This window comes from Garra rufa, chromosome 2, assembly GCF_049309525.1.
Source record: "Garra rufa chromosome 2, GarRuf1.0, whole genome shotgun sequence".
Lineage (NCBI taxonomy): Eukaryota > Metazoa > Chordata > Actinopteri > Cypriniformes > Cyprinidae > Garra > Garra rufa.
In genome coordinates this window covers 33231880-33246371 of record NC_133362.1, presented here as the reverse complement: position 1 = coordinate 33246371, position 14492 = coordinate 33231880, and the positions used below count along the sequence as shown (strand labels likewise).

Here is a 14492-nt window from a genome sequence, read left to right as displayed (position 1 = left end):
ATGTTCCACTAGAGCGCCACTCTACATCAACACGCTTCTGTTTACCTACCATAGGTTCTCCATTACACCATTATATGCTACAAGCAATTCACACTGCAAAAAAAAAAAAAAAGAAAAGAAAAAAGAAAAGAAATTGCGGTAAAAACCTGTAGCTGCGGTTGTGAGAATTTTATCTTAAAAAAATTTAGTTGCATGAAGTTTTATTGCTTGAACTTAAATTTACAGTATAAAATGTGTATTTAACTGATTACTAAATGTGACTCTATTTGTAGCAATAGCCAAAAACGCATTGTATGGGTCAAAATTATCGATTTTTCTTTTATGCCAAAAATCTTTAGGATATTAAGTAAAGATCATGTTCCATGAAGATATTTTGTAATTTTTCTGCCGTAAATATATCAAAAAAAAAAAAAAATTGATTAGTAATATGCATTGCTCAGAACTTCATTTAGACAACTTTAAAGGTGATTTTTTTTCTCAATATTTTGATTTTTTTCCACTCTCAGATTCCAGATTTTCAAATAAATGTATCTCAGCCAAATATTGTCCTATCCCATATACATCATGTATATGTATAAATCTCAATGTCAAAAAATTGACTCTTATGACTGGTTTTGTGGTCCAGGGTCACAAATTTCTAAAGTCAGTTTACCTTTACAATATACTGACAAACTTCTTAAAAAGAGCCGCAAAGTTCATCACAAGTAACTTTTCCATAAGCTGAGATAAATACTAATATATAAAAAGATGCACACTATAATGGTAACCCATGCACAACACTAAAATAACACAATAAATATCAATTTAACAGCATAAGATGTAACATAAAACTCTAAAGTATTACTAATAAACAGTTCATTGTTCAACAAACATTTCATTTCAATGAAAAACCTTCAAATGCGAACAGAGAATTCTGGGAATTCCAATTTATGGTTTTTCACTGTAAAGATGACTTGTTCATTTTCACTTCCAAGAAATGTACATTTAACCGCATATGGTCTCACTTTATTTTAGGTGGCCTTAATGATTATGTACTTACATTTAATATGAATCATTTGATACAATGCACTTATTGTGTACATACAGTCAGACCAAAAATGATTCAGACACCAGATATAATTTTTGACAATTTTTTACTAGTGGGTTCAGGACACTATAGTTCATTTATGTAAGCGAGGATAGCAAAATATAGTAAACTGTGACAAATTATACACAATTATTCTTCATACAGTGGACTATCAGCAAAATGGATACAAATTTGAGACCAAAAACTATTCAGACACTTTGACCTGACCATGTTTTGCTTAATTGCTAATGCACCTTTTTTATACCACAGACTGAACAAAATTAAGCATTGCTTAGTAATTGGTCAACATAGTACTGATAGATGTGTAAATATTGTCATGCTAACAGGTTGATTGTAATCCTTTACACACCTTTCTATCAAAGTTATTTAACATTTTCAAGATTGTTCTGACACAGTTTAACTCTTGAGTTCTTGTCATATTTTATTACCATTTTTTAAACTATAGCGAATAATCTGTGATAATGTGAGAAATGTTGAAGGTATCTGAATAAATTTTGGTTTGGCTGTATACGCAAAAGTGTTTTGAAATACAATATGAGTACATATGTACATATGTACAAGTTCATAGTAGTTAAGGCCACCTAATATAAAGTGGGACCCTGTATTTTGCTGTAAAATTAAACGAAATCTCCCAGTAGATTAGATTTTTAGTAAAGGTGGGTTACTAAATAATCAATTACGTTTTTTACGGTCTTTTATTAGACTGTGCAGCTAAAATCTGACATGCATTAACAAACACCCATCTATTTCTCAATCTCTTTTCTCAAAGAGGAAAAAGAGTGCTCTTAGGGAATGCGTGGAATGTGTGATGTAAAGCTGCAGAGGATGTGATGTGTGCACCTGCACAAAGTATTGGATATCTGATGGCCTCAAAACAAATGCACCAAAACAATCTTTTTCACCCTCTGCCTCAATACGCTCCTGTCGTACTTGACAGTGATACTCGGGTGTCATCAGTCGGAGCGTTTCACTCTCACAACCCTTGCTCACACTGCAGGCTCAGGGTCAAATGTTGAGGTGAAAGGTCACCTGCGGGTTCGTTTAACACAGTCTTCCTCGGTTTCTTGACAGGAAGTTAAAATGGTGAAATGGGAGGTAAATTGCCGGCAGGCATTATCCCTTTGTGTGAGTGTGTATGTGTGTGCGTGCAAACATTTTAAAAGCATGAATTATTTTTCGTAGGTTTAAAAAAAGCCATTGTGATTTTTTTTTTTTTGAGGGGGGGCAATAAGGTGTGAGCTGCTAATAAGGTTTGTCTCTGAAACATCTTTATTAATTATGGACATTTTTGATCATGTTTTGCTTGAAAATGAGATGAATGAACACTATAAAGAAGCTAATGTGTAAATTGGCAAACATTTGCTTTAGTTTATGACTCAAGGGAGCTGTTACAGAGAAACCTGCATACATCAGCCTGTATCAGTAGGCCTAGTGAATGACATCACGCAAATCACTCTCTCGCACACACACTCATCCCGTTACACTCGAACACTCTAACACCGATTCCTACACTCCTTTAGATACAGAGACCATTATTTACACAGACACGTACACCCTTGCCTCTATGCTGTGGGTACAGGATGGCTCATGTTAAAACTGGCTGGTAAACCGATTCCTCACATCACTTAACTTATTTCAATCTAGCTGCTATAATTACCAAAAGCTGCCACCAATTTCATCAGCATGTCTTAAAGCATTTAAAATTCATTTTCTGTTGATAAGATGAAATTAAATTAACAGAAATGTCCATTTTAGTAACCGACTTTACAAAGAAACAACAAAATAATCAGAATTTAAAATATTGACTTCATTGTTAGTTTTAAATAAAATTTCTTCAAAACAAAACAAAAAAAAAAGAGTGAGAGAAAGACAGTCATATATAAGATGATTTCTTCTTACAGGTGATGCATGTCTCAAACATTGGATAATTCCAGCAGAGGTATGTTAAACAACTCTAGTGTTCAGTCCTGGGTGTAGATTACTTGCTGGCCTGTTTAACACATAGTCAGGTTCTCTGCAGTTAGGTTTAGAATCTGAGATATGACTAATAACATTAAATAAATAGTGCTTTTCTTGGTCTTGTGTGTTCATTTGGGCAGTGTTTAGGTTGGTCTTAGGCGTCAGACATGACATCTATGTCCTCAGATCCAGACTGTTTGGTGGCAATTCTCCAGCGGTTAATGTGGTGGTTTCCCTTCTTCTTTTGTGTGCATTCTGGACCCTCTTCCTCCAGCTTCTGCCGCTTGTACTTGGTCCTGCGGTTCTGGAACCACACTTTCACCTGAGAGGAGCAGGAGATCAGAACATCAGTGCCATAAAGTCTTTGGTGAGTAGGCTATACATAACTAGGTTGACAGTCTACCCTGTCATTACCAGTGAGAAACCGAGACAGATAGTGACTGATGCCTAGCAACACAGTTTAAACGCATTTGTGTTCTAAACGAACCATTTTAACGCCACAGATGACACGCGGTCGGTGATGTTCGATTGATTCGGTTTATTTTTGTCAATTTTTAAATTGGTTTCAGGACTTTGTTGCGCATCAGAAGAAATCCAAACAAACATCGGTGTTCTAATCGAACACTTTTAACGCCACTGATGACACGCGGTCCATCCGGTTTGTTGCTTTTTTTGTCCGTTTTTAATTTGTTTCACAACTTGCGTATCAGAAGAAATCCGAACAAACAAGAATTGGTTACATTTTAAATTAATTCAAATACATTTACTAACAGATCTTGCAAAGATAAAATAGGCAATTAATGTGTTTGACCTTCTAATTAATTTCCTTCAATAAAGGTCTGCATTTCACACATTTCAAGAGAGCGATCAATGCCTACCGCCAAAAATAGTCGCATTTATGGAAACATAAGGATAGACAAAAACAACCCAGCAGAAGTGAAAAAAGAAAAAAACGATGATTAACCTTTTTTTATTATTATTATTTAGCCTATTTTTTTCTGAAGCGGTCTCATGCGAGCTACGCTGAACAAATTCACAAGAGGCTGACTCAATCCTGAATTCCCAGAATTTACCAAAATTACATTTCTCTTGGGATAGTTGGTATATAAAGCGATGTTAATCCGGTTATTTTAGATTCGTTTTTTGCTAGATTTTACAAATTAAGTATGCTATTTTGCGATATATCAGATCATCTGACGCATAATTTGGAGGAACACTGAGGAAAGCCCCGCCAGGGTTTTAATAAAATGTGAACATATTTACTCTCTTCTGTAGGCTATATGACAATTAAAACAAAACGTTTTCAACCTGAGCTTTACTTTATTTGATTAGGGTGAATGGGTTTATTCGTACTTAGCCTGTCTGAGCAAAGCAAGTATAGGCTAGAACTCATTCTTGGCCTGAGATAAAATTATATCACAGAGCGCAGTTAACAAGTGACACATGGCCAGCCAGCGTCCTTTCAGACTCGGATTTATTCTGCTATTGGCCCGTTTCTGGATTTAGCAAGCAGCCCAAGTGTTGTTTACATTAGCATGTAGGCCAACAGCAACAGCTTGTCAGTACAACATTAATCATTCAAAATAAAGAAACGTCTCATCATTATAGTCGTCAGGATCCTACTCATTGCACAATGTCATATCAAACATTCCATCATACCTTAAAAAACATAGTCTATTTATTATTATGTATTTGTATTTTATTGTAACTGACGTTTTCTAGTTCCACAGGAATTAATTACATTGTTTATAACCTTTGTCTGTTATATTTGTGGAACTTATTTCGACTGGGCACTTTCTATATCGCAAGGGAAACAGTAGCTAAAGACCATTTTACTTGTGTGGCTTTAAAAAGATTAGCTAAGAGAATTTCGATACATATTTTTTGTTGTGTTATAGCATGAGTTTGCTAATGTTTACCTGAGTCTCAGATAGGCTGAGGCTGTTAGCGAGCTGTTTCCGTTCGGCTCCGACTACATAATGGTTCTTCTCGAAGGCTCGCTCCAGGCGCAGCAGCTGAGAGGGCGAGAACGCGGTGCGAATCCGCTTCGGCTTCCTCGCGAAAGGTCCGTGTAGTAACAGCGTGTCCTGCGAGACGTCGTTCCCTGAAATAATAATAGTAATTATTATAATAATAATAATAAATTAATTAATGAAATACAAAGTAATTATACATTCGTTTTGTAGGCAGTTTAAACTGAATATAGACAGCACGGGACAGCTTGAAGTATGAAGAAAACTGTAGCCTGTGGGGATCATTTGAAAGCTTGGTTTAGCCTATATTATACATTTCAACAAATGTGAACGCAAACTTTTTGATTTAAAAGTTTCGGGAATGTACCCTGATTTTATTTAATAATAATAATAATAATATGAACTATATTTTATGTTTTATATTTGTAGAACATTTTAGAATAAACATAAACTAGCCTATATTAATCTTATGCCACTCCAGCTTGTTTTAGGCGCTTTTGGAGTTGAACGCGTCTGAACTTGACTTTTGGAAGTAATTCTGTAAGAAAAGTAGAAATAATTGACTTTATTACTGAATCTATTTAGGGATGTATATATACTGACAGAAACATTATGAAAACAATTAACGTTTCTACAATATTTCTATATGACCCTTGGTAACTGCCATAAAATATTTTGGAATTAGTCTATTTGAATGTACTTGTTTATAAAATACAAAGTCCAAATAATATAAGCATAAATTAAGATCAATGGCCATGCCACATATTGGCTTTTTACATTCTATCAATAATGGCCATGCAATTTGCCTAGTTTAACACTTTTTACGCGGGGGTCAGATTTGAAATTTTCTTAATTAAAAAGGTTTAACCAAACAAAATCCGGCATTAATTATTACAAATGACCTATTTTAATCATTAAGAATGGCCTATACTACCCTCATAAAATTAGACTCTTCTTTAAAGGTCATTATCACTGTTAGCTAATTTATTAGCACTTTTAGCTAATTAATAATATTTGACCTTTATATTAGCATTTTTCACTTCATACTGTTTAACAGTCTTTAGACAAGAGCTTCAACACCAGAGGAGAACAAATCATCCAGTGAACTATGGAAATAAAATTGTGATAATGACGAGTTGTAACGAGTTCACCAGAGCAAATTCGTCATCTCATTAGCTCGACAGTGATTAGAAGTCGACAGTGTGATAATAATATTAGTAGCTAATAACAAAGTAACTAATTAATAAAGAATTAACTGTCAACTAATACAATATTAAACAATAAAAGGTCATCTTGAACACACGGAAAAAATTAAGGCAATGTAATCTTATTTACCACATGAAAATAACTCACAAATGGGCTGAATAAATTTAAACAGCATTTTGCCGAAGGCTAGATGAAACTGGTGGAAATTCTAAATTCAAGATCAAGCAATTACTGTTATCAGAACTGTTCTCCAGTCATAAGCTTATACGAACATAACGCATTCATTTCGGAAGGTATGATATTGTGCTTTTGTGCTTGGACAGCCTAGTCTAAATCTTTGTGTCCCGCGTTAAGTATCGCCTCAGGGCATGGTCAAAGCTGTAAGCATATCATTTGTGATTTTCATTCTTTCCCATTCAAACTCCAACTATCAGTGTTATCCCGCTCCACACTGGTAAGTAACCTGTAGCCGCAAGCGAGCATTTTTTACAATAGCTGTCAGATATGTTTAGAGACACACGCCATGTCTGTTAATGCACAGCATTGGCTACTTTTATTGAACACTCTTCAAAAAGTAGCCAACATGTACGAGTAAATATGTTTAGGTTGTTTTATTATTATTATTATTATTATTATTATTATTATTATTATTATTATTAGCCTATTATTATTTAGGTGTTGCAAATATGGAGTTAGACGCTTACCTTGAAACCGATGGCCAAAAAACCTGTTCCTTAAGACCCACGGATAGAAATTCAGTGGTTCACGGTGCTGCGTGCCAAAGAAGTGCGGGTGCTGGAGGTGTGTGCTGCCGAGCTGGTGTGGGTGCATGCTGAGAGGTGCATGGTTCACACTCTCCGAAAACACCAGTTCGGGATTTGGATAGAGCGCACGGCCTGCGGGGCTTTGATACCCGTTAAGAAAACTGTCAGCCGGCGCTGTGTAGCTTAGGGCGGTAGGGCGAATAGGGTCTTCTGGTGTTAACGGGCTTTCCTTCGCCACCAAAGACTCAATGGTAAAACAACGCTTTCCTGTTGCCGAGAACATTGTCCGTGACAGAACCAGTACAGTCCAGCAGATGAGGTTCGCCTTCACGTCCTTTCACAACTGCTCCTTTCAGTGACCTCTGTCAGCAGCACTACTATTTTAGAAAGACATTGTAGAGAAAGAAACTAAATATGAAATCTTAATATTCCCTACTTTGGCCAATTACTGTGTAATCCATCGATCCACGAGTGTCCATAAATCATGAAAGGAAAAGTGAGAATATAAGCCCGAGACCCATCGATTTGGATTTGAAGAACGCCACACAGTGTCGTCTGAGACTTGCACTCATTGGATGAAAGCCCTTGGCGCATAGAGCTTCGGCGGTGGGCGGGTCCTTCGTTCATTTGGGTCAGATAATGAACTCTATTAGTTTGATCATTCACTTCAATGGGGCTGCCTCCAACAGGTCAGTTCATACGCTGTGGATAATCAAAAACTATTTTCCTTGTCACACGTCCAACAGTATGCAAGCCTTCAGGGTGTAGGCTACTCTGCGGTCTATTCCAGCCTTGTATGTTAAGACGTAGAAAGAGTGTTTGCTTTTTAACTTTTCTTCACTTAGCTTTTCATTCAAATATCGCGTTTCTTTAGCTATTCATAAATACACCAACGGTGAGCCCTGCCAACCTAAAATTGTGGAATATTAGTAAAACGTGGATGTTTTTGTTGCTTCCATTAGATACTATATTTGCGACAAAAATTCTAATAAGAATATTTTAAAGCTAAAATTTGTTTTTGTAACACAAACCCACATCCGTGTTGTATTAAATGTTTAATTAATAGCCTAATTTTAGAGTTTACGGAGTTTAGTATAGTAGACCAAAACCATTTGGTTGGTTCTTTGACATAGGTGCATTATTTTCTTATAAATTATAAATTAGGCTACCACAAAACCAATCGTAAGTAGCACGGGTAAATTTGTAGCAATAGCCAACAATACATTGTATGGGTCAAAATGATCTATTTTTCTTGCCAAAAATCATTAGAATATTAAGTAAAGATCATGATCCATTAATATATTTTGTACATTTCCTTTCCAAAACTTACTTTTTTAAATAGTAATATGCATTGCTAAGAACTTAAGTTGGACCACTTAAGCGATTTTCTCAATATTTGTAATTTTTTTTGCACCCTCAGATTCCAGATTTTCAAATAGTTGTATCTAAGCCAACTATTGTTCTATCCCAACAAAACTTACATCAGTGGAAAGCTAGCCTAACTAATTCATTGTCGTTGTTATGTTTGCTGTTGTTGTTTTATTCATTTACTAAATTTCGAAAAAAACAAAACAAAAAACAAAACAAAAAACAGCAGAACATTATGAAACTGAGTACAGACACTAAGTACAACGTATTATAGTCATCTTTTAGTCTTTAACCAGTGCCTGTCGATTATAATGAGGAGTCGCTGACCCGGTTTACGCAGTAACGTATTAACTTGTTTCACTGCGTGATTTCCAGAACTGCACATTGATAACATCTCATGGCAGGCCTGGCCGCCTGCACCTGTTTCCGATCACTCAGCCGGTCAGCGGACTGGTCTACACGACGGCGTTATGAGGTTTACACGACTGAGCGGGTAAATTATTGAAAATATTCCCTCTCAGTGCTTGATAAGAGTTTTATGCGCAGGCATTGCGAAGAAGGCTTCAGGCTACATAGCCCGCGAACTCCTGCCTCGCTATTAATTTACAGGCCGATGTATATTTATCTTGAGGGGCTGTTCAGCAACCGTTTCATGTTGTGTTTTTAAAGCTAATGATTAGGCTAAATGTTTGACAGGCTCGTTAACTCCAGTGCGCATTAGAAAATCATTACAGTTGGCAGAACAACATGTTGAGCGCCTATTTAGAAAGCAAAAACCCGTGAATGCGCACAGTCATGCTTTAATTCAAGACGGAGCTCTATACACTCTCAGAGGATTCAACTAGTTTATTCTACAGTAATTCAAACCTTTGTTGGTGCGTCAGGTTTATAAATTCAATATATTGTTGAAGGCTCATTTCCAAAATCGTGCTTAGCCTTCTATTAATATGCAGGTCATATTTAAATCATTTGTGCTATTGCTTTTGTAACGTTACATCAAAACACAAGTTATATCCAATTATAAATACTGCACACTCTTCATGGTCGCATAACTGCCTAAATATTATATTTCTAATAATTATCTGTACTGTTTTTGTTTTCAAGGCAGACAGACCATTTGTTTAGTTTAATATTTAAATCACTTACACTAAATTACACTTAAGTGTCCAGTACTTTCATTGTCCTTGGCATTTAGTATCTTGATTGGACAAGTGACAATGGGTCTCTGCTTCTGCAGTAAACTTTTTGTCAGATGTATGCTGGAGCTAGACATTAAACATGATTATATGTGACCCTGGACCACAAACCAGTCATAAAGATCAATTTTTTTGGAATTGAGATTTATATATCATCTGAAAGGATATGTTAGGATATGACAATATTTAGCTGAGATATATTTGACAATCTGGAATCTGAGGGTGCCAAAAAAAGCCTTTAAAGTTGTCCAAATGAAGTTCTTAGCAATGCGTACTGCTCATCAAAAATTAGGTTTTGATGTATACATTAGGAAATTTACAAAATATCTACATGGTTTGTTGGCATAAAAGAAAAATTGATAATTTTAACTCGTGCAATGTATTTTTGGCTATTGCTACAAATACACCCGTGCTACTTAAGACCGTTTTGTGGTCCAGTGGTCACATATAGTGTACAATATTAATGTAATGACTTAAAGATATGCTCAGCCTTTGAAATGAATTGAGCAACTGAAATTATAGACTATTAAAGTGTTAGTTATTATTATTATGCATGAGTTGTTTACTGTATCTTTGTAGTTACAGAAACCTTCTCAGCATTTTAGACTATCTCAGCCTTTCTGAGCTATGTTCACAGCATTTCAAAAAATGAGCAGCAAATCCTCATTTGCTCTATGTCACTCAAATTGCATTTTTATACTTCATATATCTATATAATTTCTCACGAACATAAGGAATATGGTACATATCTCATTCCTCGTTCATATGGGCATTCTGTAAAAAAATGTTCATGGATCTTATCTGTGCCATACATGGACCTGAAGGTGCAATGAAGTGACGGGAAAGAGAGCGAGAGAGAGACTCCTCAATGTTTCCGTCTGCCACTCTTCTCTCTTGTTCCATAATTAAGTGCTCAAGGAATCTGTAATGAATGCTAATGGGGCAACCAGCCATCTGCACAAACACAGAATTAAAAACTACCATGCTGAGAGAGAGAGAGAGAGAGAGAGAGAGAGAGAGAAAGGACGGGAGACAGATTTAAACCTTTCACCAAAAGGAATCGTTTTTTAATCGCAGTACAGCAAACACTCGCTTTCTCTCTCCCATTCCCTGATTTAAAATCTGGGATTTTTTAAGTGAAGCAAAACACTGTTATAGATTCCAAGAGCACATCTAAAAACCAAGAGAACTTAACCACTATGATGTGCAGATACGCAACCCTTATGTAAGTGAGCTGTATTTGCAAATTGTTTTGGACAATGTTTTGAAGAGCTTGTTTATCAACCAAAACTACATGGCTTAAGTTGACTAAACTTAAAATGTGTTATACATTACAAAATATAATATTTAATATAATGTCACAATAATGTATAAAAGGGGCTTGAATGACTGCATTCTAAATATGCAGGCATTAATATGGAATTTGCAACAGCTTTTTAATGTCTATAAGACATTAGAGTTTTGTGGCTTTCTCTGTTCATCCAGTGCATTTCTGAGTTCCAGCATTGATGCTGGATGACAAGATCTGGCTCGCAATCTGCGTTCCAGTTCATCCCAAAGGTGTTTTATGGGGTTGAGGTCAGAGCTCTGTGCGGGCCAGTCACGTTTTTCCACACTTAACTCATCCAGTCATGTCTTTATGGACCTTGGTTTGCTGAAATAGAAAATGGCCTTTCCCAAAATGTTCCCATGAAGTTGGAAGCCCAGCATTTTCCATAATGTCTTGGTATGCTAAAGCATTTCCCTTGACTTATAGTAATAGGCCCAACCTGTGAAAAACAGCCCCATACCATTATCCCTCCTCTATCATACTTTACAGTTTGGCACAGTGCCAAACCCAGACATTAGATTGCCAAACAGAGAAGTGTGATTTGTAACTCCACAGAACAGGTTTTCACTGCTCCAGAGTCCAGTGGATGCGTTCTTTACACAACACCAATCTAATGCTAGGCATTGTGATGTGTACATGGTGATGTGAGGCTTGCATTCAGCTGCTTGACTATGAAAACCCATTCCATGAAGCTACTGCCGCACAGTTTTTGTGCTGATAATAATGTTAGTGGAAGTTGAGCGCTCTTTAGCTATGGAATCACACCAGTCACCTCGGTGCTCATTGACCCCGCTCTGTGACTTTATGTGGTCTGGTCTTCCACTTCATGGTTGAGTTGCTGTTCCTAAATACTTCCACTTTCCAATAATTCCACCTACAAGTGACCATGAAATATCTAGCAGAGATGACATTTCACTGAGTTATTGCAAAGGCTGGTATCCTATCACAGAACCATGCTTGTGTTCACTGAGCTTTTCAGAACGATAAATCTTTTCACAAATGTTTGTAAATGCAAAGGTAATGTGTGTGATTGAAACACCTGAAATGTACTTATTTAAAAAAAAAAAAATGAAACACAAAAATGTATTTATTTAAACATATATTTTATTTAAATATAAATCTATATATACATTTATTAATACACAACCAGTCAAACGTTTTTGGACAGTAAGATTTAAAAAAAGTCTCTTCTGCTCACCAAGCCTGCATTTATTTGATCCAAAGTACAGCAAGAACAGTACAATTTTTACTGTTTTTACTATTTAAAATAACTGTTTTCTATTTGAATATATTGTAAAATGTAATTTATTCCTGTGATTTCAAAGCTAAATTTTAGCATCATTTATCCAGTGATCCTTCAGAAATCATTCTGATATTCTGATATGCAGCTCAAAAACATTTATTATTATTATTAGTATTATGTTGAAAACAGCTGAGTAGAATTTTTTTCAGGTTTCTTTAATGAACAGAACGTTCAGAAGAATTCAAAAGCATTTATCTGAAATAGAAATCTGTCGTAACATTATACATGTCTTGATATTATTACTTTTGATCAATTTAAAGCATCCTTGCTAAATAAAAAATTAATCTATGATTTCTTTCCCCCTCCAAAATAAATAAATAGTATATAGTATCCTGAAAGAATCCTGAAAAAATGTACTCAACTCTTTTAAATATTGATGATAATAATCATAATAGAATGATTTCTGAGGATCGTGTGACTGGAGTAATAATTCAGCTTTAAAATCACAGAAATAAATTACATTTTAAAATATATTCAAATAGAAAACAGTCATTTTTAATAGTAAAAATATTTCACAATTTTATTGCGTTTGCCGTATTTTGGATCAAATAAATGCAGGCTTGATAAGCAGAAGAGACTTCTTTAAAAACATTAAAAATCTCACTGTCCAAAAACTTATGACTGGTGGTGTACACTTACTCTATTTGTGTGCATATTTATTATACTACTATATACTTTTTAAAATATAAAAATTAAATCTATTCATTAACATTTGAATACAAATTATATTTCATATTTTTAAATGTAAATGTACAGATTTGTTTTCTTTCTATTGTATATACATTTATATTGAAATGTTAATGTTTTTTAAAACATATAAATATATTTTAATGTTATTATATTAAAGTATATAATTTAAAAATATATATACCACATATTATTAAAATATATAGCTATGTTAGTATGTTGTTAAAATGTCCAAAATTTCAAACCCTGTTGAGATATCTAGTTTTGACTGACCCAAAATAATTAAACTGTTATTTTTTACACATTTAACCTTTCGTTCTAAATAAGCTTTAGAAGGCTGTTTCCCTAATTCATTAAAAATAGCCACAATTGGAGTCTCTGTTTTCTGCAGCAACGTCTGTCCTGTTGTCCGCTGCTGCCCTCTAGTGGTATCAATGTGTATCTACATTAAACAGTTTTGTAGAGATAGTCACCACAAAAAAAAAAAAAAAAAAAAAAAAAAAAATGATGGACCTCTTGATTTAGTGCATGAAGACAAAAAGGTTTTGTCTTTTGCTGTTACATTTAGAAGAACAAACACTGTATGGAAATATTACAATATTGTTTATTTGAATACCTTCACTTGTCAAAAGTAACAGTATATTTGGGTCTTTGTACTCTGCCTTTAACTGATGCAGTTAAATGTAGGCCTATAAGAAGAAGAATTGGAAAAGCCCACATTGAAAAATGACCAGCTAAGAGAATTTACTCTGACCTACCGTGAATTCTGTTATGAAAGTTTTGTAATGAGACCTTAAACATATAAATTCGATTTTAAAATGTGATTTTATTGTGTAATCTCTACCTTTGACAGTTAGAAACATTCATAGTGACAAGAATAAATAAATGAATAAATAGATAAATACATTATAAATTAAACAGACAAATAATAATATCAACCAGATGCTCGAGCATTTGATATTTGATGGAGTTTCACAATGTTGTTGAGAAACCATTTAGGAGACATTATGTCTTTCAGTAGAACTTTGTCCTCAGGCTTCAGATTTGGCAGATTCTGTTATGAAAGAAAGAAAAAAGAAATTGATATAAATGCTGTTAACTGTAATTCACAAGTGACTTTTTCTTCTTTTAAAATTCTGTCCTGTAAGGCACACATACCTCGAGTCTAGCAATGACATGTCCAGTGTTGCTGAAGTTGAGTTTGTCAAGGCCTTCTTGAATGCACTTGAAAAAAGTGGTTTCATTCTAAACACAATAACACAATACCCTGGATTTAGCACTCATCAAGGTGTTTTTATACAGCTGAGTTAAGGTCAATGCCTGCTCAAAATTCAATGCCAGACTAAATTATGCCTGTTCAGCCTCTAGTTTCAAAGTATACGATTGCAATTGCTGTGTAAATACATTTTTGCCATCTCTAAAAAGCATTGAACAGTTTATAAAGACATTTAAAAACCACTTCAGTGCCACTTTTTACATGAGTAATGAGTTAAGCTAAACAAAGCGAAGGAAACTAGTAATTAACTGACACACATCTACTAACTGATTGCAGGTTAGCGTACTGTAAAATGAACATGTCTTACCGAACAAGTGAAGTTGCGACATTTGCATGCTGTTTC

At 34.8% G+C, this 14492-nt stretch overlaps 1 protein-coding gene across 1 annotated transcript; it reads right to left on the bottom strand.

The window, feature by feature from the left end:
• Positions 1-2181: 2181 nt before the first annotated feature.
• On the bottom strand, positions 2182-7460 carry emx1 (empty spiracles homeobox 1). The gene is made up of 3 exons (XM_073835126.1): positions 6930-7460; positions 4966-5150; positions 2182-3368 (listed from the first exon to the last, which is right to left on the bottom strand). Exons 1-3 carry the CDS (start codon positions 7270-7272, stop codon positions 3201-3203), a joined length of 696 nt encoding a protein of 231 aa, XP_073691227.1. The 5' UTR covers positions 7273-7460; the 3' UTR covers positions 2182-3200.
• Between the last annotated feature and the right edge of the window lie 7032 nt (positions 7461-14492).

Excerpts from the sequence above, each read along its gene's own strand:
- emx1 (XM_073835126.1), bottom strand. The coding sequence starts at position 7,272 with ATGTTCTCGGCAACAGGAAAGCGTTGTTTTACCATTGAGTCTTTGGTG. Across the intron at positions 5,151-6,929 it reads TTTTGGCCATCGGTTTCAAG|GGAACGACGTCTCGCAGGAC; the intron begins GTAAGCGTCTAA and ends TTATTATTTCAG. Across the intron at positions 3,369-4,965 it reads TCAGCCTATCTGAGACTCAG|GTGAAAGTGTGGTTCCAGAA; the intron begins GTAAACATTAGC and ends TGCTCCTCTCAG.